The sequence below is a fragment of the Marmota flaviventris genome, chromosome 3, assembly GCF_047511675.1.
Source record: "Marmota flaviventris isolate mMarFla1 chromosome 3, mMarFla1.hap1, whole genome shotgun sequence".
Classification (NCBI taxonomy): domain Eukaryota; kingdom Metazoa; phylum Chordata; class Mammalia; order Rodentia; family Sciuridae; genus Marmota; species Marmota flaviventris.
The window spans coordinates 47,897,493-47,920,457 of NC_092500.1; the positions used below are offsets into that span (position 1 = coordinate 47,897,493).

General features: G+C 36.6%; 1 protein-coding gene across 2 annotated transcripts in view; it reads right to left on the reverse strand.

The window, feature by feature from the left end:
• Positions 1-5,492: 5,492 nt before the first annotated feature.
• The window catches only part of Frs2 (fibroblast growth factor receptor substrate 2), a 122,107-nt gene continuing 104,634 nt past the window's right edge, over positions 5,493-22,965 (reverse strand). The window contains exons 3-8 of one of the 2 annotated variants that reach the window (XM_071609693.1): positions 21,226-21,320; positions 17,074-17,165; positions 14,408-14,594; positions 13,486-13,644; positions 12,974-13,137; positions 5,493-11,231 (exon numbers count right to left, since the gene is read on the reverse strand). In XM_071609693.1, the coding sequence (XP_071465794.1) occupies positions 10,281-11,231; positions 12,974-13,137; positions 13,486-13,644; positions 14,408-14,594; positions 17,074-17,139 (1,527 nt within the window). In that variant the 5' untranslated portion in view covers positions 17,140-17,165; positions 21,226-21,320 and the 3' untranslated portion in view covers positions 5,493-10,280. The remainder of the gene's footprint in view (positions 11,232-12,973; positions 13,138-13,485; positions 13,645-14,407; positions 14,595-17,073; positions 17,166-21,225; positions 21,321-22,965) is intronic. The other variant, XM_027923695.2, reaches the window with a different exon arrangement.

Sequence of the window (22,965 nt, forward strand, 5' to 3'; positions counted from 1 at the left end):
TCCACAGTCATGCTGAGTCAGAGTCCATCAGACTCTTAGGTAGTAAAGAAAAGGTTGGAAAACTTGATAAAATCCAGATATCACACAATTCTGACACTTGGTAAAGTTTGCCACTGGGAACAGGACACTTGAGTCTGAGCAAATAAGGCCAAGGTAAACTAATGAGATGTTTGTAAAAGTGGTAATGTCAAACACCAATATAATTCAAAATTCCAATTTCTATGAAAAGAATTTACCAGTATTCAAGCAATACATTGCTCTAGATTATGTAGTTGTTGTTTTTTCATTCTGTTTATGTTAGTCTAGCTTCCAGTTCCAGTCGTTCTCAGTGGGAATGGTATTGACCAGGTGGTGGTGAATGGGGAAGACATTTTCAGAAATACGTGGAACCTTTTAGGCTATCAAAATGATGGAGAATCACTACTATAATTTGTGGGGGAGGGGACCAGGGACCCTAGATATCCTACAGTGCACAAAGAAATCCTTATAACAAAGATTTATTTCACATCCTATGCGAATTTTTCAGGTCCCACACAGGTTTTTATTCACACAGCTGAACAACCTGTTCATAATGAGCCTAGAACCTAAATCTCTTAATACGCTCACACAACATAGACATTTAAAAAAGGTTTTATTAGAAAAGGTAATATTAAAAAATGTAAAAGAGAGCCGGGCACAGTCACACATACCTGTAATCTCAGTGGCTTGGGAGGTTGAAGCAGGGAAGATGGCTAGTTCAAAACCAGCCTCAGCAAAAGTGAGGTGCTAAGCAACACAGTGAGACCTTGTCTCTAAATAAAATACAAAATAGGGCTAGGAATGTGGCTCAGTGGTTGAGTGCCCCTGAATTCAATCCCCAGTACCCCCCACCCCAATTTATAAGATACAGGTTGAAGATAAACTATTTTATTGTTGAATAACTGCCTTTGTAGTCTGCATTTGACTGTTGCATTCATGTTGATTCCAAGTTTAAATTTAAATGTGAACACCCAACCAACCAATTGTTTTCCAATTAAGTCTAACTAAATTGCCCAGGTTGACCTCAAAACTTCCAATCCTCCTTCATCTTGCCATATTTGGCTGGGATTACAGGCATATACCACCATGCCCAACTATTTATTTATTCTTTATATTACAAGGCATTGTATTATTTTTTGAGATTACATATAATAGGTTATATCATCATTAGTTTTCACTTGAAGAGAATAATGTTGATTTACAAAATACTATTAAAAACTGGGGGGGGGGGTCTAGTAGGACTGAAAAGCATTGAGATTAAACTTTAATGCTCCTCCATTCAGGGTAAGGAGAGAGTGAAAAAATTACATTATGCCTCTCTCCCAAAGGGTCCTAATAATAACCATTTATTTATTTGCACAGTCCTGTATTTTCATTTTTTTGGGGGGGGCGGGGTATCAGGGATTGACCTTGGGGGCATTTGACCATTGAGCCACATCCCCAGCCCTATTTTGTATTTTATTTAGAGACAGGGTCTCCACGAGTTGCTTAGGGCCTCGCTAAGTTGCTGAGACTGGCTTTGAACTTGCCATCCTCCTGCCTCAGCCCCGTGAGCCACAGGGATTACAGGCATACTCCATTTTCACAGCTTTTTGATCATAAATATTTCCTGATTCCATCCTTGGGATACAGTGCCTTCTACAAACCTGTAAATAACCTAGATGGTTCCTCAGTTCCAGATTTAGATGTCATGCAAGCCCTGGTTCTCCAGGATTTCCAAGTAAGCCCTTGACAAACATCTATGGTGAATGATTTTTTTTTTAATCCTAATTTACCTCAGACCAATAATTTTGAAATATAGTCTTCTATTTCTGTACATTGGGCCTGGCTAGTTGGAGTAAAACCTTTATTAAGTTGTGGGAACTGTCATAATAAAATGGGAAACTCTTTAAGAATTGTCATAACACCTTCAAAAATTGTCTTTGAAAGGATCACTCATCTTTGTTACTGGGGAAATTGCTGTGGATAGAAAATCAGAAATCAGGGGCTGGGGATATAGCTCAGTTGGTAGAGTGCTTGCATCATATGCACAAGGCCCTGGGTTCAAACCCCAGCACAAAAAAAAAAAAAAAAATCAGAAATCAACTAGATCTGGTGGTGCACACCTGTAATCACATCTACTTGGGAGACCACGACAGGAGTATCACAAGTTCCAGGTCAGCCTGGGCAACTTAGGAAGACCCTGTCTCAAAATTTAAAAAAATTTAAAAATTTAAAAGGTGGGGATGTAGCTCATGCTGGAACACTTGCCTAGCATATGTGGGGTCCCGAGTTCAATTCCAGTGCTGCAAAAAATTTATAACCAGAAACTATCCAACTACTAGACATCTATCTCCATGTGGGTAACCCACCACTTTCTCTCCAAACCTATACCCCCAAGTGTGTGTGTGTATGTATATGAGTGTACTGAGGATTGAACTCAGGGGCACTCGACCACTGAGCCACGTCCCCAGCCCTATTTTGTATTTTATTTAGAGCCAGGGTCTCACTGAGTTGCTTAGTGCCTTGCTGTTACGTGTGCCACTGCACCTGACCCAGAGTATATTTTTAATCTCAGTGAACTGGAGCCATAAACAAACCAGTAACCCAAGCTAAAAGGCTGGGGTGGGGATTGGGGTCATCCTTGATGGCTCCATTCCTGTTTTTCTCATCAATCAAGTATTAATTCTCTGTTTTGTTCCAATTTTAGTGTACGTGCTGCTGAAACCTGCAGGTATTGATTCTCTTTCCTTAAGGCACTGTTACATTGGTAGCTCTGAATAAACTATTTTTGTATATTCACACCTTTACATAATCCTGTCTGAGAATTCGGGTAGGACTCATAATTTCATAGAATGCAGGAGAACCGACATTGTGCCAATTCTGAGTTTAGCCTTCAAGAAAGCCTAACATACTCTACCAGAAAAATTCTAGAATAAGTGAATTCAGCAAAGTAGGATATAAAATCAATATCCATAAATCAAATGCATTTCTATACATCAGTGATGAATCCTCTGAAAGAGAAATTAGGAAAACAACCCATTCACATTAACCAAAAAAAAAAAAAAAAAAAAAAAATCCTTGAGAATCAAACTAACAAAAGAGGTGAAAGACCTCTATAACAAAAACTACATGGGGCTGGGGCCATGGCTCAGTGGTAGAGGGCTCACATGGCATTTGTGGGGAACCGGATTCGATCCTCAGCAAATACATGAAAATAAATAAAGGTATTATGTCCATCTATAACTAAAAATATCTTTAAAAAAAAGAAAACTACAGAACACTAAACAAAGAAACTGAAGATGACCTTAGAAGATGGAAAAATCTCTTATGCTCTTGAATAGGCAAAATTAATATTGTCAAAATGGGGCTGGGGCTGTAGCTGGCCATAGTACCCAAAGCGCTATACAGATTCAATGCGATTTCAATTAAAACCCCAACATCATGGGCTGGGGTTGTAGCTCAATGGTAGAGCACTTATCTAGCATGTGTAAGGCACTCAATCCCCAGCACCATGTAAAAATAAATAAAGGTATTGTGTCCATCTATAACTAAAAATATTTTTTAAAAAACCAACATCATTCCTTATAGAAATAGAAAAAGCAATCATGAAATACATTTAGAAAAATAAAGAGATCCAGAATAGCCAAAGCAATCCTTAGCAAGAATATTTTTCACAAGCAGGAGGCATGACAATACCAAACCTTAAACTATACTATAAAGCTATAGTAACAAAAACAGCATGGTATTGGCACCAAAATAGGCATGTACACCAATGGTACAGAATAGAAGACACAGAGACAAACCCACATAAATATAGTTATCCTTTCATACTAGACAAAGGCACCAAAAACATATACTGGAGAAAAGATAGCCTCTTCAACAAATGGTGCTGGGAAAACTGGAAAGCCATATGCAGCAAAATGAAATTAAACCCCTATCTCTCACCATGCACAAAACTCAACTCAAAGTGGATCAAGAACCTAGGAATTAGAACAAAGATCCTGAGCCTAATAGAGGAAAAAGTAGGCCCAAATCTTCATCCCGTTGGATTAGGCCCCAACTTCCTTAACAAGACTCCTACTAAAGCACAATAAATAAAATCAAGAATCAATAAATGGGACAGATTCAAACTAAAAAAAGTTTCTTAGCAAAAGAAACAATCAATGAAATTTATATGTAGTGTCTGCCAAAAGCTCACAGGTGAGACAATGCAAGGTTTGGAGAAGAAATGATTGGGTCATAACCTTAAACTAATTAGTGAACTAATCCCTAATGGGATTGAGTGAGTGGTGACTGGGGTATGGCTGGAGGAAGTGGTTCATTGGGGGTTTGGCTATGGGGGTATATATTTTGTATCTGGAGAGTGACATCTCTCTCTCTGGCTTTCTGATTACCATGTGAGCTGCTTCCCTCTACCACTGTTCTGCTGTGATGTTCTGCCTCACCTTGAGCCCTGAATGAGGCAGACCTTCGATAGACTAAGACCTCTGAAGCTGTGAGCCCCTAAGTAAACTTTTCCTCCTCTATAGTTGTTCTGGTTGGGTCCTTTAGTCACAGCAGTGACACAGCTGACTAAAACAAGGATGACTAACTGTAAATTCTTTTAAGGACAAAGGCTGTTATCTAACTAGCATAGGATCTGGCTCACATTCATTAAGTAAGGGCATGTGAATAGCAACTCTCCTCAAAAGAGTTTCAAAGGTAAAATACATAAATAATTCAAACAATTTTTTTTGGGGGGAGGATGCTGGAAATTGAACTCAGGGGTAATTAGAGCCACAACTCCAGCCTTTTTTAAAAAAATTTTTTTAGTTGTAGATGGATATAGTACTTTTATTTTATTTGTTTTTATGTGGTGCTGAGGATTGAACCCAGTGCCTTACACTTGCTAGGCAAGCGCTCTACCACTGAGCCATAACCCCAGCCCCTCCAGACCTTTTTAACATTTTATTAGAGACAGGGTCTCACTGAGTTGCTTAGAGCCTCACTGAGGCTGGCTCTGAACTCTCAATCCTCCTGCCTCAGCCTCCAGAGCTGCTGGAATTATAAGCGTGCGCCACTGCACCTGGCCAAACAAATTTTTAAATTCTAAGAATGTGTTGGTTTTCTAAGATGCAATCCTTACTACGACACTGTAAACAATTCAAGCATTCTCTAGTGTGTGGCACAAAGTATAAGCACCCAATCATTTGTTAGGTTGTCTACCCCCTACATCATATAAAATGACCTCCATCTCAGAGCTGTACTCAACTAGGCTTTGCAATCTCACTCAATGGCTAAAAATCAGGTTTAGAATCCCAGAGTACAGAACCACAAGTTTGACCATAAAAATGGAGACAAAACTGTGAGAAAGCACATCAAATAATCACCTAATCTTTAACATGATATATATTTACTTTGAAAATGAAGGCAGTGATATAAGACCAAGAAATAAAACCTTTATCATAAAGTTTCAAGGAATGCATGAAATAGAAATACAATAAAACTTTAAATAGGTATCCAACCAAACTTTTATTGGGTTTTATTGCAATCTACTTTTGGCAAGAAGGGGAAAGTGACCATAAGAACTCAGATCAGATTTTATTCAACAAAGCAGTTTTCATGAATGCTTAAGGTCAGTGTATAGTCAGCTCAGCTTCCAGTATCAACTTGAGTACCTCATTGTGGATATTTATGCCAGAATGACAACAGTAAGGCATTGCAAGATGCTACATCATCTAAGATTAAACCACATTTTACATATTATAATTTTTAGAACAGTAAAGTCTTCTAGTACTCTACAATAAATAAGGATTTTAAAAATGTGTTGCTTAGCCCTTGTTGAACAAAATTCAATTATTAGCTTATTCTTTAAGTACTCCAGTTAATAAAGGTTTGATTGTACTTCAAGAATCTGACTTTTCCAAAGATAAAAAAATTAGTTATTTGTTATGACAAAAATTAATCTTAAAAGCACATTCACACTTGTCCTTAAAAGCATGTTTACATCATATATAACTTCTCATGTCTGATAACATGGCTTATATAGCAAAAAGTTATATGCAAAGAACAACTAGAGGGCAATCCTCCCAACCCCACTTCCTCCAAAAAGCCACACTCGGCCTCAGTGTAAAAGTTGTATTTTATTGCCATGCTACAAAATGTATGAAGTTGGCACTGATAGGGAGAAATAGAGAACAAAGGGTGGGAAGGGACAGAGGGCAAATGATGTTACATATACAACAAAGTTTTATTTAAATTAACAGTGGTTAAGTTTTGCCAAGATTAAAAATGCAAACCAAAATTTTAAATGCTGATATGAAACAGCATTAAAATACAATTTGTGCATAGTACAGTATCACTTATGTCTTTTATTAGAGAAATATGGAATGTTTTTAAAAGAAATTAATTATGGGGGTAAAATTCATATTTCATATACAATTTGGCAATGGTAGTCCCACTGTTAGACAATTTTTATAAAAGAAAAAATTAAAAATCTAATAAGCTACCTTTATACAAAGTTGCTATATTTATGCCTTTATGTAGGAAAAAAACATTTATTATGCAAATTAGGACATACAATAATCTTACAATATTATACAATGCAAATAAAAACATAACACAAAGTTTGTCCTTTATAAAACGTATATTTTGCATTTACTAATGCAAATGTGGCACACTGGTGACTACTGTACTATTGATACCAGTCTGTTTCCATGCTATATCGCCCAATTGTCATAAATTGCAACTATAATGATGCTACAAAAGAAATGTTATACCCCCAAAAAATGAGGAAGTAAGGATGGGGAACAGAGATGTAAAGAACAGGGAAAAGATAGATAGGGTGCTGGTTTGGGCAGAGTATATTGTGGTATGTCATAAAATATTTGTTAATTTTTCAAGCCAAAAACATTTTCTATACATTCTGTAATTTCGTACCAATGCCTTTATTCAAATTTGGCAAACATCAAGGAAAAGGTAATTAGTACCACATACCTCACACATCAGAAATATGAATGAGATGCCAATACATCAGTTACTTCTGAATGATGCCTTTGATGGTATGTCTATTTCCCAAATATATGTATTTATACACACACTACACATTGCACAAAACACTTAGGCATTATGGGTTAGGAACAGCACAGGGGGAAACTGGGAAGCACTTGTCAGTTTGTTAAAAATCTTTAACTTGAGGCAAACACCTGATGGCACATTGTTGTAAATTATGAAAACATAAGGCCCCTGTCCCATTTTTAACAGAACATTACTGAGGTACATTTTTATATACTGTGCCACAAAGTTTGGGAAGTGGGTAGGAAGATAAACATCAGTTTGACTTATTCTAATAACATTGAACTGGGGGCAGGGAGGGTCAACATTAATATCTATAAAAACAAAAACTGCTTGGCAAATTTTTTTAAGTCCCACATGCGATCTATTCTGGATATACTGAGAAGTGAAAAGCTTTTTACTGAGTCTTCAAGAGTAAAGTGCGTATCTCATCACTCCACAGCAGCAGTCAATAAAAGGAACTTTTTGCCAATCTTCCTGGAGAGAGGGAAGGCACCGTATTTTCATTTTTAAAAGGAAAATCAAACTGTGAAATAAAACACTAAGAAAAACATAGGTAATACCCATATCAGCTTCCAACCCTGGTCTGGGATAAATGTTGTTATGATCAATATGGATAAAAGAGGGTTCTACTGGGAAACCCAAATGAACAATGATTATATTTCCAAAGCCAAAAAGTAGAATCACATGTTCAATGAACAAAACCATATATCTAAAATTAGATTAGTCTCAGAAAATCAGAGACATATGGCCACAATTATATGCCAGTAAAATATTGCAATCTAAAATGCACCTGGTAATAGGTACATTCTTCCAGGACAGGGCTTACTACCCATTACTAGACTACTGTGAAGGACAAGTAGTATTCTAACTTACTTTTCATTAAATAGGATTACAGGTGACTTCCAGAAGACATCCAGAATTAACACCAGTTGTATATCTCTTCCTAATATTCTTATAGTACCTTAAAATCAACTTCTTAGCAGACAAATTGGTCCCATTTTCATTTTTAAAGCACACAGCATTTAAAGCATAAATTGTACTGATTATCTTAGTTACCTAAAAAAATATAAAAACTAAATTAGAATCTGGAGGAAAAAGTAAAAAAGATGAGGGAAAAAATAAAGTAACCAACCTCCAAAATGAATAAACAGATCAGCCCTTTCATTTGGAGATTTATATTCTGCCTTGACTGCTTGTTTCAGAGAAAACCATGTGCATTGGTTCCATAATAATTCTTCTTCCATATTACAAAAAACCAGTACATAAATTTGGCACAATTAGCAATCTACTCAGAAGAAAGGATAAAAATGGAACAACATATTAAAAATGGAATCAGGAAAACTGAACATCTACACCACTGCTCTTTTTAAGAGAACAATGAACCTTTTAATAAGCACCAAGTTCACGGTGGGGGGGGGATGACAAAATTCTTGCTATGCTAATAAAATAATGGCACTGAAAATGACGAAAAAGATACCTGTAGTATTTTTTTTAAATAATGGTCCCACTCTATTGTTCTGCTAATCCATTCATTCTTCTATCACTAGGTTATTTATTGGATAAATTGGATGTTATATAACTGAAATGTTTTCTTACTAAATTAACCTTAGTTACATCTGGTAGATCCAGACCACAATCTCAAACTTCCTCATATTTAGAGAAAAACAATAAAATATTTTGCAAGGTTACCCAACCTTCTTTCTACTCAATCTTCTCTTGTATTTTCTAGTGTTTTGGAATATGGAACATTGATTTTCCAATAGTTTGACTTCTGAACTCTCCTCAGTATATATAAACTTCCGTTCATTTTAAACTCTAAATTATGACACAATCTCATTACTACAAGACTTCCACTGTACCTGCTATGCTGGCAACAATATTAACATTCCACTGAAATCGAGGGATAATCAGAAATCTGACTACAAGTGAAAGGACAGCAGAGCCAAGGAACAGCAGAGTGAGCAAGAGTACAACTGCAGCAATGTAGCTGAGGGAATCCCTGCTAAAGTGCTGAGGAGAGTGTCTACAGAGAAAACACAGTACCTTTAGGGAACTTTGCATGTTGAAAGGATTTTTCTTTTTTTCTCAGCTGCTAAAGATATCGCATATAGACAGAAGAGAAATTTAAAATTGAGAAAATGGTTTTTTCAACTTAAAAAGTAAATAGCATATAAATAAATACTGGACAAGGACAACTCTGTTATAGAATAACAGTAAGTTCCAAATGAACCTTCAAAACCATAAGTTGACAAAAATGCAAACTAAGAAACAATGAACACAGAATCCAATTTCAAAACTATATACAAACTCAAACATTTTAAATTGATAAAGACATTAAACAACAAAATATGACATCCCAAACACTAAGAAATTGAAGTTAAATGGGAACCAAATGACACAAAAGCCTCCAGAAAACAATGTGTCACCAATAAGCTATAGGAGAGAAAATTCAACAGATCTTGGTTCAGATTTTCAAAAAATGTTTTTGGGTAAAGTGACCTGAGACTGATTCTTAAGCCTACTTGTTTCTGAGTAAGATACCCAAACATGCCCTTCAAATCACATCATGAGATGAGTAAACAGAAAATCTTATCTCCTGCCTGTCTTTCAGCACACACCAACAGCAAACTATATTCATGACACAGACTCTTTCTAGTAACACTGAAGGCAAAGGAGCTGACTGCTATCAAAGGAGGTGTGGTATTTCTGTTTCCTTTTCATATGTTTTGGCTCAAGTCAAAAAGCCTTTAACTAGTGAAATAAAGGATTCCTCAGGTTAACATGCTGGAGGCCACATACTGTGAAGTGAATCTGCAAATATTACTTTCAAAGCCCTAGAGTTATGTGTTAGCAATGCACATTATCAAGAGGCTTTATAAAAAGTTTTAAATGCCAACCACGACTTAGACATGAAAGATACACATAAGTCCAGAATGTTGAATAAAAATCAACCAGCATGTCATTCATTTCAACTCTCATTTTAAATAGGCACTGTGAAAATGGGAATGCTGCTATACAATAATGAGTAGTATATAATGAAATTAGTCTTCTTTAAGGAGTACCTGCTCTACATTAATTCCCTTTAGTTAAAGATGCGCATGAAATATTCAGAAAAATTTTTTATCAGTCTATAAAAGGAGTTAGTGTAGAAATGAAAATGAAGCACTTGCATCTTCATTTTAAAAAACTTCACAAAGGTGCAAACAACATAATGCTTTCCAGGCTCACATGGGCAGATCAGTACTATTATGTCTAGTTTTCCTAGATGTACCATCATCTCGTGGCAGTGCTTTCTGCAAATTTGACATAGCAGCAGTTCTCTCGATGTCTATCACAGCATACAACTCTGTGCGCCTGGTAGGGGTTTGTGGAAGGGGAGTAGTAGGTGTTTTTGGAGTCTGAGGGTTGTCAGAGTCACTGCCACCTTCCAAGTCAACCTGTATGTAATTGAGCTGCCTGTGTTCTAAACTTGGGCGTCTGATATCAAAGTTAAAGACTGTTGGTGTACAGTCCCGACGCCTTGAATATTCTATTTTGTGAGCACTTGCCGGCACTGTTACATTCTCTGTATTTACATAGTTATGCATTGGATCTAGATTATTATGGTAGCCATTTAGAGATGGGGTCTTTGGTCCTAAGTTGTCATCTTCATCCCTACTTAGCTTGCGGGCTTCCCAAACTGGAGGCAAAGATGGTAAATTTTCATAGTTTAATAATGCAGTTCTTCTCTGAGCTGAGTTGTTGATATTCTGGGTATCCGAGGTACTGGTAGATGTCAGACGACCTCTCCTGACCCCTGAGGCACTAGGGATAGATAGCCCATTTATATTTTCATATACCAGTTTGTTAACAGAGGGTGCATCTCTTCGTTCATCACTGTCATAGCCAGTGTCCCATTCTGTGTTATTCGCACCACTTACACTAACTTGATCTCTTCCAAGTTGCTCCAGTTTCTCCTTTTCCATTAATTGCTTCTGAACAGGGGTTGGTCCTAAAACAAATTTGACTCCTTCAGGTTCCAGAAGAATCTGAGGGTCCCTGTCTTCAATACTACTTGGTTCTTCTTTTGGTGTGTTGCATTCAGCATTAGAAACTCTTGCCTCCAATGGGACATGCACACTTGTGCGATTTTTCCGTTCTTCTTGCACACCTGTAGTGTTGACGTAGGTATGTATCTAAAATGAAACAAAGTAAATCAGTAACTTATTTAAAAATAAATAACTAAAAACTTAAAAGTCTGACCCCATCACTTTACCAAAAGTTTTTTGGTACCGGGCATTGAACTCAGGGGCACTCTACCACTGAGCCACAGCCTTATTTTGTATTTTATTTATAGACAGGGTCTCACTGAGTTGCTTAGCGGCCTCACTTTTGCTGAGGCTAGCCTCGAACATGCCATCCTTCTGCCTCAGGCTCCCATGTTGCTGGGATTACCAGGCACACACCACTATGCCCAGCTCTCAAATCTACTCTTAAGACTTTTGCACCTTTTTTTTTTTTTTTTTTAACTAATAAAAAGGCAGAGAGCCAGGCATGGTGGCTATAAGCCCAGTGACTTGGGAGGCTGAGACCTAAGCAACTTATCAAAACCCTGTCTCAAAATAAAAAATAAAAAGAAGTGGGGATGTGGCTTCTTGGCTAAATGCCTTGGGATTCAATCCCTGGTACTATCCCCCCAAAAACAAACAAACCAGGTAGGGAGAGGGGAGAATTATAAAAATATCTAAAATATTTTCCTACTTTGGTAAATGAATAACTACTTTAACATGCAGTGTTACACTTGATGGTGAAACATGAAAAACATTCTATTAAAAAAATCAGAAATAAAATAGGGATTATCACTTTGCTGTTGTTCTACGAATTCTTATCAGTGCATTAAACATGATTCAAGAATAAGAAATAACAAGTATTGAAAAGGAAAAGATAAAATTATTACTATTTATTGATTATCTGACTATTGTATATAGAGAAAAACCCTAAAATGAAGATATAAAATAAATAACACACAGTAAGAAATCATCACTATTTAAAAAAAAAAAAAAAGGAAAGAAAGGAAGAAAGAAAGAATCACTTCTTTAAAAAGCTCAATGGCATTTTGGAGAGATGATATAAAAATATTTGGAAGTCTAAAAAATTTTTTAAGATTTAAGAATGAAAGGCAACACTGGGGAAAAATATAATCAAAATAAACAATGTAAGAACTTGTTTACTATGTAAAGAACACAAAGAAATTTACTTTAAAAACACTAAAAATCTCTGATGCTGAAAAATCTTATGGTTTTACAAAAGGTGAGTTAATAAATAGATGATGGTCAACCAGATGTTTCATTCCACAAATGAAAATCAGAATAGTCAGAAACCTAGCTCCATAACAACATCAACAATATCTACCTTTCTACTAGTAGTTCAGTGATTATAAGATTAAGATATGAAAAGCAGCATAATTATTTTTTTCCCTTTAGTACTGGGGATTGAATCCAGGGGTGCTTTACCACTGAGCCACATCCCCAATCATTTTTATATATTTTTTTGAGACAGGGTCTTGCTAAGTTGCTTAGGGACTCACTAAATTGCTGAGACTGGCTTTGAACTTGCAATCCTGCTGCCTCAGCCCCTGAGCAACTGGATTACAGACATGTTCCACCATATCAGGCCACATAAATTCTTGATCCATTGGAGATTATTACAATGGAAACTGACTGTTAAGTACAAGTTTCTCAATCTACAGATACACCTTTTCTATGAACCCACAAACTACTACAATGCTATTTCCCTGATAACCTGTACATGTTTGAGATATGACAGCAAATACGTTAATTTCCTCAACTGTTGACTGTAAAAGTAGAAAAATATTCAAGAATTAGCATAACACTTTACATACAATCATCATCACTGTTATACAGGAGCACATGCTTACTTGTTCCTCAGCCACAAGCAAAGGATGTGTAGATTCTTCACCAACTGAAGGTAAGCGAGCACTTCCTACAGAAGGATGTCTGCTTGAAGGATGAGATGAAGCATCTCCAAATGAAGGATATCGGGGATATCCATTAGGTAAGTTCTGAGCAGCAAACCCTGGAGCTAAGTTTTGTTTATTGGTTTAAGAAGGCAGGGATATGGGGGTAGGGGCAGAGAGAATAAAAATGAATAAGAATCTAATCTGACTAAGGATTAAGAAAGAGGTTTCTTGTGAGACATATAGAAATTAGAGCAAAAACAACATTCCCCCACCCATATTTTAGATAAACATTTTTTAAACATATTTAAAATGCTTATAATTATAGCTAACAGTTTTTAAAAATTGATAAACATGCTTCTATAAATAAATGGTGATTTCTAGTGCTATAAAAATATTCATAATATACAGCTTATATCTGATATTTCCCATAGTCTAATATTCAAATTATGAGAGGGAAAAATGCTACTTACTTGTAGGTGTTCGAGGTGTTCTGGGTACTTCCAATTCTGTCTGATGATTATTCCTTTCTACAACTGGCTCTTCTACCACATTTATACTATTGTTTTGCATAATCTCTTGCAACATGTTAAATAATTCTTCTGCACGGGCACACTTAAAGGCAAAGATTCCTACAAATATAAGCCCAAAGGGAAAAATGGCAACCACACCTTTAAAAAAGTTATAAGAGCATCTGTCAAAAACAAAATTGTCAAGAAAACATTTCTTTTGCCAACAGCAAAAAAGGCCTTCTAAATAAATTTGATAAATTAATGATATTCCCTTTTTCAAAACATAAACCCAATAATAGAGTTCTCAGAAAAGTTTTCACTTATTTAAAAGACATGACCTAAAACAAAGCAGACAAGATGTTTACACTTACTCCACTCTGCTTTTAACAGCAGGGGGAGCTCAACTCACCATTAACAAGGTAATCCTTTACCATTTAACAAGCCCTTGTTAAGAGTTATTTCGTTATCTTGTTTATCTGTAACATAAGTATTACCATTCCCCTTTTATAAAGTTCAGGAGAGGACAAATAACTTGCCAAGACCATTTAAGTAGTAAGTAACAAAACAAAACAAACAAATAAACAAAAAAACCTGTTCCGTTCAACTCAAAGTTTAGGTTCTTTCCCCAAATAAAAACAATATAGATACTGAGTCAATTTAACAGGAAAAAAATCACTTACTGGCCTACCCCTTAAAGTTAACACAAGTCAAAATTTCTGACATAGAAAATGTGCTTAATACGTGCTTGATAAATACAAAGTTTGTTATATTTTTTCTTAACAACCCACCTATTTGGGGAATTTTCTTTTAAGAGAAAAGTAAATATTAATTTCAAAACTGTATATAAAATAACTAAAAAACAATATTTCAAATATGATAATACCTTGTCCAGTTTGACACCTTCGGCCACTTTCAAAAGAAAAGAGATTGGAGTCATAGCCATAGCGTCTCAGGCAGAGGTAGTGCCATTTTACTGAATCACGTTTGCGGGTATATAGAATCAATTCTGTGTCTGTAAGTTCCATTATGCCAGAACCTAACTCATTCCCATCATCATCCACATTAATGACCTAAAAGAAGATGACAGTCATACAAACATTTCACCAATTCATCAGGAAAATGCACTGTTGCTGATTGATTCAGTTACTTGCTTGTTGTTCATTCATCAACTAATGTGTGTGTATAGGGCAGAAATGTGTAATAGCATAATGCCTAGTTCACATCTGTTAGGAATTTACTCTCCTACTGGAGAAACAAGATACACAAACACAAAGTTGACACTACAAAACTCTGTATTATTAATTGACAAATGAATGCAACAGAGACTGTAGAAGGTAGCAACTGTCATCTGCAGTTATTGGAGAAACCTTTATATAAGAAAAGGAGGGCCTTTAGTTGGACATGGGGTAAAATTAAATTTAGACAGGAAATCAAATAAGAGGGAAAATCTGGTTGCTTAGGAGATGTAGGACACAAAATGAATATGTAATGCTAAAATAGAACAAAGAAGATACCTTTCAAAGAGACCAAAATAAGACTGGCACAGAGTTCAGGTAAAGAAATGTATTGTACTGTTGAGCATGTCCAAGACTAAGAATAACAGGTAACATTTATAGAGAAGTTATTGCCCTGGGACAAGGTAAAGTGCTTTATGTATATTTTTCTCATTTAATCCTTGTAACAACCCTAAACTAAAATGCAATTAAGACTTAGTGATAAAGTACCCTGCCCAAGATCGAAACTATAAAGTAGGAGAGGTGTGACCTAAACTAGGTTAGTGTAATCCAGAGGCTATGACTTAGAGCAGAGATTATGAGACACTTAATAGCTATGGGTGCTTTCAGCCTATATGTAACAAAATACCACAGGAATTGCAGCAAACAGGTTAATGAATGATGAAAGAAGATCAATAGGATGGCAACTATAGGATGGGTCACAGGGTGATTGGAATAAAGTACAATTAAGAAATCATCTAGGTATGCATGAAAATTATAATGGAAAGGTGGTGCTACAGTTTGGATCTTTTTCTTTATATATTTTTTTCTAATACAATTTCATATTGTCAGAATATGAATATATATATATATTTTAAGTTGGATATCTTTATTTATTTATTTTTATGTGGTGCTGAGGATTGAACCCAGGGCCTCGCACATGCTAGGCGAGTACTCTACTGCTGAGCCACAACCCCAGCCCTACAATTTAGATCTTAAGTATCCCCTAAAGACCTATGTTCTAAAGGCTTAGACCCAAGCCTGGGGCACAAGTGGAAAGCAGTGGAACCTTTTAAGAAGTAGAGCCTAGTGGGAGATCTTCTGGTTATTAAGGGTGTGCCCTTGAAGTAAATTACTGAGATCCTCCTCCTCCTCCTTCTTTTTGTTCTTTGCCATGAGGTGGGTAGTTCTGCTCCACCATGTACTCTGCCATGATGGACTGCTATCTTGTCACAATCTCAAAGCAAGGGGGCAAATAGATCATGGATTGAAACCTCCAAAATTGTGAGCCAAAATAAACCTATTCTCTATAAGTTGATTTATCTCAAGTATTTGTTATAATAACAGGTGGTGATGAAATTGAAAGGCACTTATAAAATGACATTTTAAAGAAAGTATTACCAGAACTGTATGGTTAATTGAATACAGAAGACCAAATGAAAAATAAAAAAGGATTCCTACTATGGTTAGGATGTTGCTAGTCCCCAAGGGTTCATGCATCAGAGGCTTCGTCTACCGTGTGGCGATGTTGAGGTGCTCCTTAACACTGGGGCATGCCCTCAGACGGCATTAAGGTAGTTCTTGAGGGACCTCAGTTAGTGCTCAGTGACTCTTTAGATTTCAGTCTTGGAAAGTAAATTTCTTGCATGCATTCCCAGCATTGTGATTATATCTGCCATGAGGTGGTATAGTCAAGTGGGCCAGAGCCAAGCCTCAAAAACGGTATCCCCCAAAAGCTCGTGTTTGAGACAACACAAGAAAGATCAGAGGTGAAATGATTTGGTCATGACTCTTAACCTAATCAGTACATTGTAGACAGGGTGTGGCTGCAGGAGGTGGGTTACTGGGGATGTGCCTTTAAGATATGTATTTTGTCCCTGCTCTGCAGTGTCTCTCTTTCTGCTTCCTGGAGGCCTTGTCTCGAACTGTTTCCTCCTCCACTCTTTAGCCATGATGTTATTATGCCTCATCTCAGGTCCACAACAACAAAATTGACTATCTATGAACTCAGACCTCTGAAACTCCGGGGGACAAACTTTTCCTCCTTTAAAATTTTTCTAGTCAGGTCACAGCAGTACAAAAGTTGACTAAAACAACCTAGTTTCTTTGTAATTATTTAGCCTCAGATATTTCGTCATATTAATGAAAATTGGACTAATACAATTTCATATTGTCAGTAAGAAAATGTCATCATTTATTCACATAAAAAAAGGCAGGATAGGGGGAGGGAAGCAAATGAGAGTCTAGTGATAAAAGTGAAAAGGTAAGATATATTAAGTAAAAGAAGTACATCCAAGTAGGTGGTGAGATATATAGCTCAACCGGTTTTACTGACCTTAAACTTATTCCGATGGTTATCTGGGACAGTGTCTTTATCTGGACAGCTACAACAGCTACCCATGGCTTCTTCAGAAGACCATGTGAGCACTACATGGAAAATAATTTGGAGAAAATTATTTGGTGAAGGATATAAAAACCACAAAACAGAAAAGGGCTTTAGAAATCATCTAACATAGCCAGACACAGTAGCACACGCCTATTCAGGAGGTTGAGGCAGAAGGATTGTAGGTTAATATCAGCCTGGATAACTTGGCAAAACCCTACCTCAAAATAAAAATTTTAAAAAGGACTGATGATGTAGCTCATCAGTAGAGCACCTGCTTAGTATGTATGAGGCCCTGGGTTCAATCCCCAGTGCTGGGGAAAAGAAAAAAAATCATCTAACACAAGCATGATATTTTTAATTATAATTATGAATGTATAAATTAATGAGTTTCATTGTCTCATTTCCATACAAAGTATAATATTTTCATACAGAAGAAAATTAAGCTCCAACAAGGTTTATGGCTGAAGCTAAATTTCAAATAACTAATTGGTCAATTGTGGGGTGGAGTTACCAGGGATTGAACTCAGGGCACCTGACCACTGAGCCACATCCCCAGCCTTATTTTTTATTATATTTAGAGATAGGGTTTTACTGAGTTGCTTAGCATCTTGCTTTTTGCTGAGGCTGGCTCTGAACTTGCAATCCTCCTGTCTCAGCCTCCTAAGCCACTAGGATTATAGGTGTGTGCCACTGCGCTCGGCAAGTTGGTCAACTTTGCTTAGTGACAATAAAAACAAATTTTTGTAAAGCAGATGTGACAGAAACCTCAAATTTCCAGTTTAATTTACAAAAGTCTGTCACATATTTTAAAATTACTTAAAAAACAAAGCAATTTATAATCTGATATATAATACTATTTAAACAATTAATGTACTGTTATTTAAGAGTTAATCACATAATTAATCCTTTATTATCACAACAGGGATTTCATGTCCTTTAAAAAAAAAAAAAAAAAAACAATTGCCAAACCTTGCTAGACTTCTAGCTTGGCAGGATTGGGGTGGGGGTGGCAGTAATCGGAGATTAAACCTAGGAAAGCTTTACCACTGAACTACATCCCCAGTCCTTTTTAAATTGTGAGACAGGGTCTCACCAAATTGCTCAGGCTGATCTTGGAACTTGTGATTCACCTGCCTTAGCCTCCCGAGTTCTTGGTATTCAGCATGTCCCACAATGCCCAGCTGCCTTTGGTTCTTATTAGTCACTGTAGGCTCTCTTATACACCCTCAAGACAAAAGTTTATTAATAAGATACAATATCAATTTGGAATAGTACATTAGTAAGAGAGAAGACCATCTCAAAATTTAAGCAGTAATGTTACACAGAGAATATTGGCAGAATGGATAGGTATGTCTACATAATTGTTCTTTTCCACAGAAGATTAGCAATAAAAAGTTATATAGGCAATGCTAAGTGTTCAAGAGCATTCCAAATGAACAAACAGGAAAAATTCAAAATTAACACTTCTAATTTTGGGAAAGAACCAGAATGAATATGATAACAGTTGAAAAGGGAGAGGGAGGGGAACACGGGAGCTACAAAATATAAACATAAATCTGATTGAAACTTGTTTAAAATTCTTCAGTGCTTCTCCACCACTTTCAGGATAAAATTTTAAATCTTCAGTATAGCATAAGGTCCTTCAAAATCTGGTTAAAAGGTTCAGTTTTAACTCTTCCTGCCCTCTGTTCAAGCCCTACCCTTAGTTTAATCAGACTGAACAAGCTACAGTTTACCCAGAGAATCTTTATTCTCTCACATCATTCTATAACCACTCTCCTTCTGCTGCTTCTCTTTCTCAAGTTTCAGAAGCCAGTGCCTCTAGGAACTCTTTATGGCTCCAACCAACCTGGGCTTCCCATACCAAAGCACCTATCACACAATTCTTAGTAGAACTGTGACAGGCTGTTTATCTGTTGTTCTCTTGCCACAGTTTGCAGAGGCAGACCTCATTTGTTCTTGCATTGCTAGTGCCAACACAATGCCTAGCACACAGCAGGTGCTTCAATCCCTTTGTGAGCTGAACAGGGCTTTACTGAACAAAAGTGAAGAATGCCTGGCAGATTTAAGCACTAAGAAGATTAAAGGTATACTATCCAGTAAAGTTAGTTAAGATCCATGATGGTTGATATTTTACTCTTAACTAATATGACAACTAAGTATCATGATGCAGCCAGGCACAGTGGTGCACGCCTATAATCCCAGCATCTTGGGAGGCTGAGGGAGGAGGATCGCAAGTTTGAAGCCAGCCTCAACAACAGCAAGGCAGTAAGCAACTCAGTGAGACCCTGTTTCTAAATAAAATACAAAATAGGGCTGGGGATGTGGCTCAGTGGTTGAGCGCCCCTGAATTCAATCCCTGGTACCAAAAAAAAAAAAAAAAAAGTATCATGGTGCAATGATGATTAAGTCACTGTTTGTACTTCTGAAGAGCAGTAAGTCTAAACAGAGAGAAAGAGACGTAAATAGATTATGCCCCATAATCAACCTTCTATTAGAATATGAGCAGAGTTCTGAGGGCCCACGGAAGAAATAAGGATGGGTAGAGCATAAAGACAACCTGAAGCAGATAACATTTATCATCCTAAATTTCTATTATAAAACAGAACTAAAGGCTTACAGAATGAGGGACTTATGGAGACTGGTAAGATCAGTCATCAAAGTACTACTCCCCCCAAAAGGTAGCTAGACTAAGTAGGCTGTGATGAGAGCTCAGTGAAGGATAGAGATCAAGATTATGCAGTTTGCTAGCTATGCTCTGCAGTCCAGGGTCAGAGATAAGAGAACAAAGAAATTAAAAGATGTTGGCAATACATGAGTTTGAAGTGATAGATCATCTGACTGTTAGGACAAAAAGTTGAAAGATGAGGGCTAACTAAAGAAAATGGAAAAAGAAAAAGAACACAGGCTCAGAAACTTAGCAAGACCCCGTCTCAAAATAAGAAGAACTGAGGATATAGTTTAGTGGTAAAGGACCCTACGTTTTCAAATCCCAGTACAAAAAAACAAAATCTAACAGGCTTGGTATGAGTGAGGGACTGAAACTGCTAGAATATAGGCAGTTGTCCATCTTCCAACTTCTAGAAAGAGGAACCCTCACACCCTTTTTCAAAAACTTACTTGCTAACTTACTTTATCCACTCATTTATTTTGCTCTTGGGGACTGAATCCAGGGGTGCTTTACTACTGAGTCACATCCTCAGCTCTCAAAAGAGATTTTTTAATGTCAAATTTATTCACTTCCCCCGACTCCTCTATTTTTTTTTAGGGGGGGGGGGGTAGATGGACACAATGCCTTTATTTTATTTATTTATTTTTATGTGGTGCTGAGGATCAGACCAGTGCCTCACACGTACTAAACAAATGCTCTGCCACTAAGCTACAACCACAGTGCCCCCCCTGCCAGATTCTTCTTGAACCATAAAATCCTAGGCAATGGGAAAGGCTAAATACTAACTATTCTGCATTTATGACCACCAGATTAATATTTGGAGACCACATCTGAGTTATTTGAGACTTAATAATATGCACTAATAGTATAAACATTTAATGAGAAACTATGTGGTCTCATCAGCATCACTCTTCCAAGCCAATAACTCAGCAAAAATGCAAATGCTTTTGTTATGCACCCTCAAAAAAGGAACTAGGGTATATTCAAGAACAAAGATAGCCCCTGTTTGGGAAGATCGATATTTCAATGAGTGTACCGAATATTTTAAGTTCATATATATTTTCTTGGTTTAATTAAAACCATTTTTCCTTATTCTTTGGAGATGGAAGAGTCAGCAAATAGGAGGCAAAGTGCTTGCTTTCAAGAAAACATTGGGGAGGGGGAATGGATATAGAAAACAGTAGAATGAATCGGACATCACTTTCCTATGTTCAAAAATCAATACACAACCAGTGTTAACTCCACATCGTGTACAACCACAAAAATGGGAAGTTACACTCCATGTATGTATAATATGTCAAAATATACTCTATTGTCACGTATATCTAAAAACAACAACAACAACAAATACATTAAATTCTCCAATTTAAAAAGAAAAATTATTAAGTTGTGGGCTTGGGCCCTTTTTTCCTAAGGTAATTTTAACTCACCTAGATCTGGCCATTAATATTCTTAGCCTCTGCTGCTGCATCAGGAGTTTAATCATACTTCAAAATACCATGTTTTATTTGTTTGCTGACTTAACCTAGAAATAGTAGAAAAAAGTTGAGAATTTCTTATTTCTTTTAAAATATTAATTTTCCTTATGAGATTTGTGTGTGGGGGGGGATTTACTGGAGATTGAACACAGAGGAACTTCACTACTAAGCCACATCCCCAACCCTTTTTATTTTTTATTTTGAGACAGAGTCTCACTAAGTTTGCTTAAGCCCTCACTTATTTGTTAAGGCTGGACTTAACTTTCCCCAGCTTCCCAAATCAACTGGGATTATAGGCATGCACCACTATGCCCAGCTCCTTATGAGATTTCTGATAGCAATATTAGCTCAGTTAACCTATTTAAACAAACTCAAAAGTCCAAAAACTGATCGAAAATTCTTTAATAAGATAATTTTTTAAAATTAATGATTTGTACATATTAGCATTCTTTGAAAAAAAAATGTAAAAATGCAACAGTCCAAATTCTGTGATGTGTCTGGCTTCTCCACTATAGCTAATGACACTGGATAACTCACTTCTGCATACTTACATCCTAAGCCATAAATAAGGGTTAGATTAAACCACCTTCAAGATCCCACTCCAGCTCTAAATCCCTATATTTTAGCCAAGGGGCAGACTAATTCTCCAACTCTGTTCACACTTTTTCTAAACCTCATGTGCCATCATTTTTCCTGCAAAGGAATGACTCTTTTTAGAATCCATGCTCTGTATCTTCCTATTCCACATGACCCCCTAAAACCAGAGAAGTCATTCAGAAAACAATAATAAAAAGCATATCAGAGCTGGGGATGTGGCTCAAGCGGTAGCGCGCTCGCCTGGCATGCGTGCGGCCCAGGTTCGATCCTCAGTACCACATACAAACAAAGATGTTGTGTCCACCGAAAACTAAAAAATAAATATTAAAAATTCTCTCTCTCTTTAAAAAAAAAAAGCATATCAGAGAGGCACAGCATAGTGACATTACATCAATAGATTAGTTTAAAGTTATAAGACAAGGACCTGGGTTGTGGCTCAGAGGTAGAGCACTTGCCTAGCATGCGTGAGGCACTGGGTTTGATCCCCAGCACCACATAAAAATAAATAAAATAAAGGTATGTGTCCATCTACACTAAAAAATATATATCTCCCTTTGTTTTCCCTAATAGGCAGAATCACAGCCTCTGGGACAGGAGTCCCTTGCTCTTCTCTTTTGCTAACAAAGCAATAAACCTTCTTTAAAAAAATAAATAAATAAAAATAAAGTTATAAGACAATTCAACATAGCTTTGGGAAATTTTCAGCCAACTTATTCACTCTCTACAACAAAGAAAAACTAACCAAACTCATTCAAACACAGGCACTGAATTAGGAGTTACAGGAAGAGTCTTGTTTCAACCTACTTACTAAATAGAGTTAACAAATATGATCAATATCCGAAATGAATATTTTCAAAATCATGCACCAATATAATCAACTTTCAGCTCTGGACTTCAAATACCCTATATATAAAATCAGCATGCCAGGTGCTTGCTTACACCCTCTGTGAACTGCTATTACACCTCACTTTCAGGTGGACAGCAACCTAGTACCTCTTCTATAGTATCCCCTTCTATTCTCCAAAAGCTTAAATATATATCATGCTTATAAGCCTACAATATAATTTCTCTTATGTAAATATACACCTTTTGTCC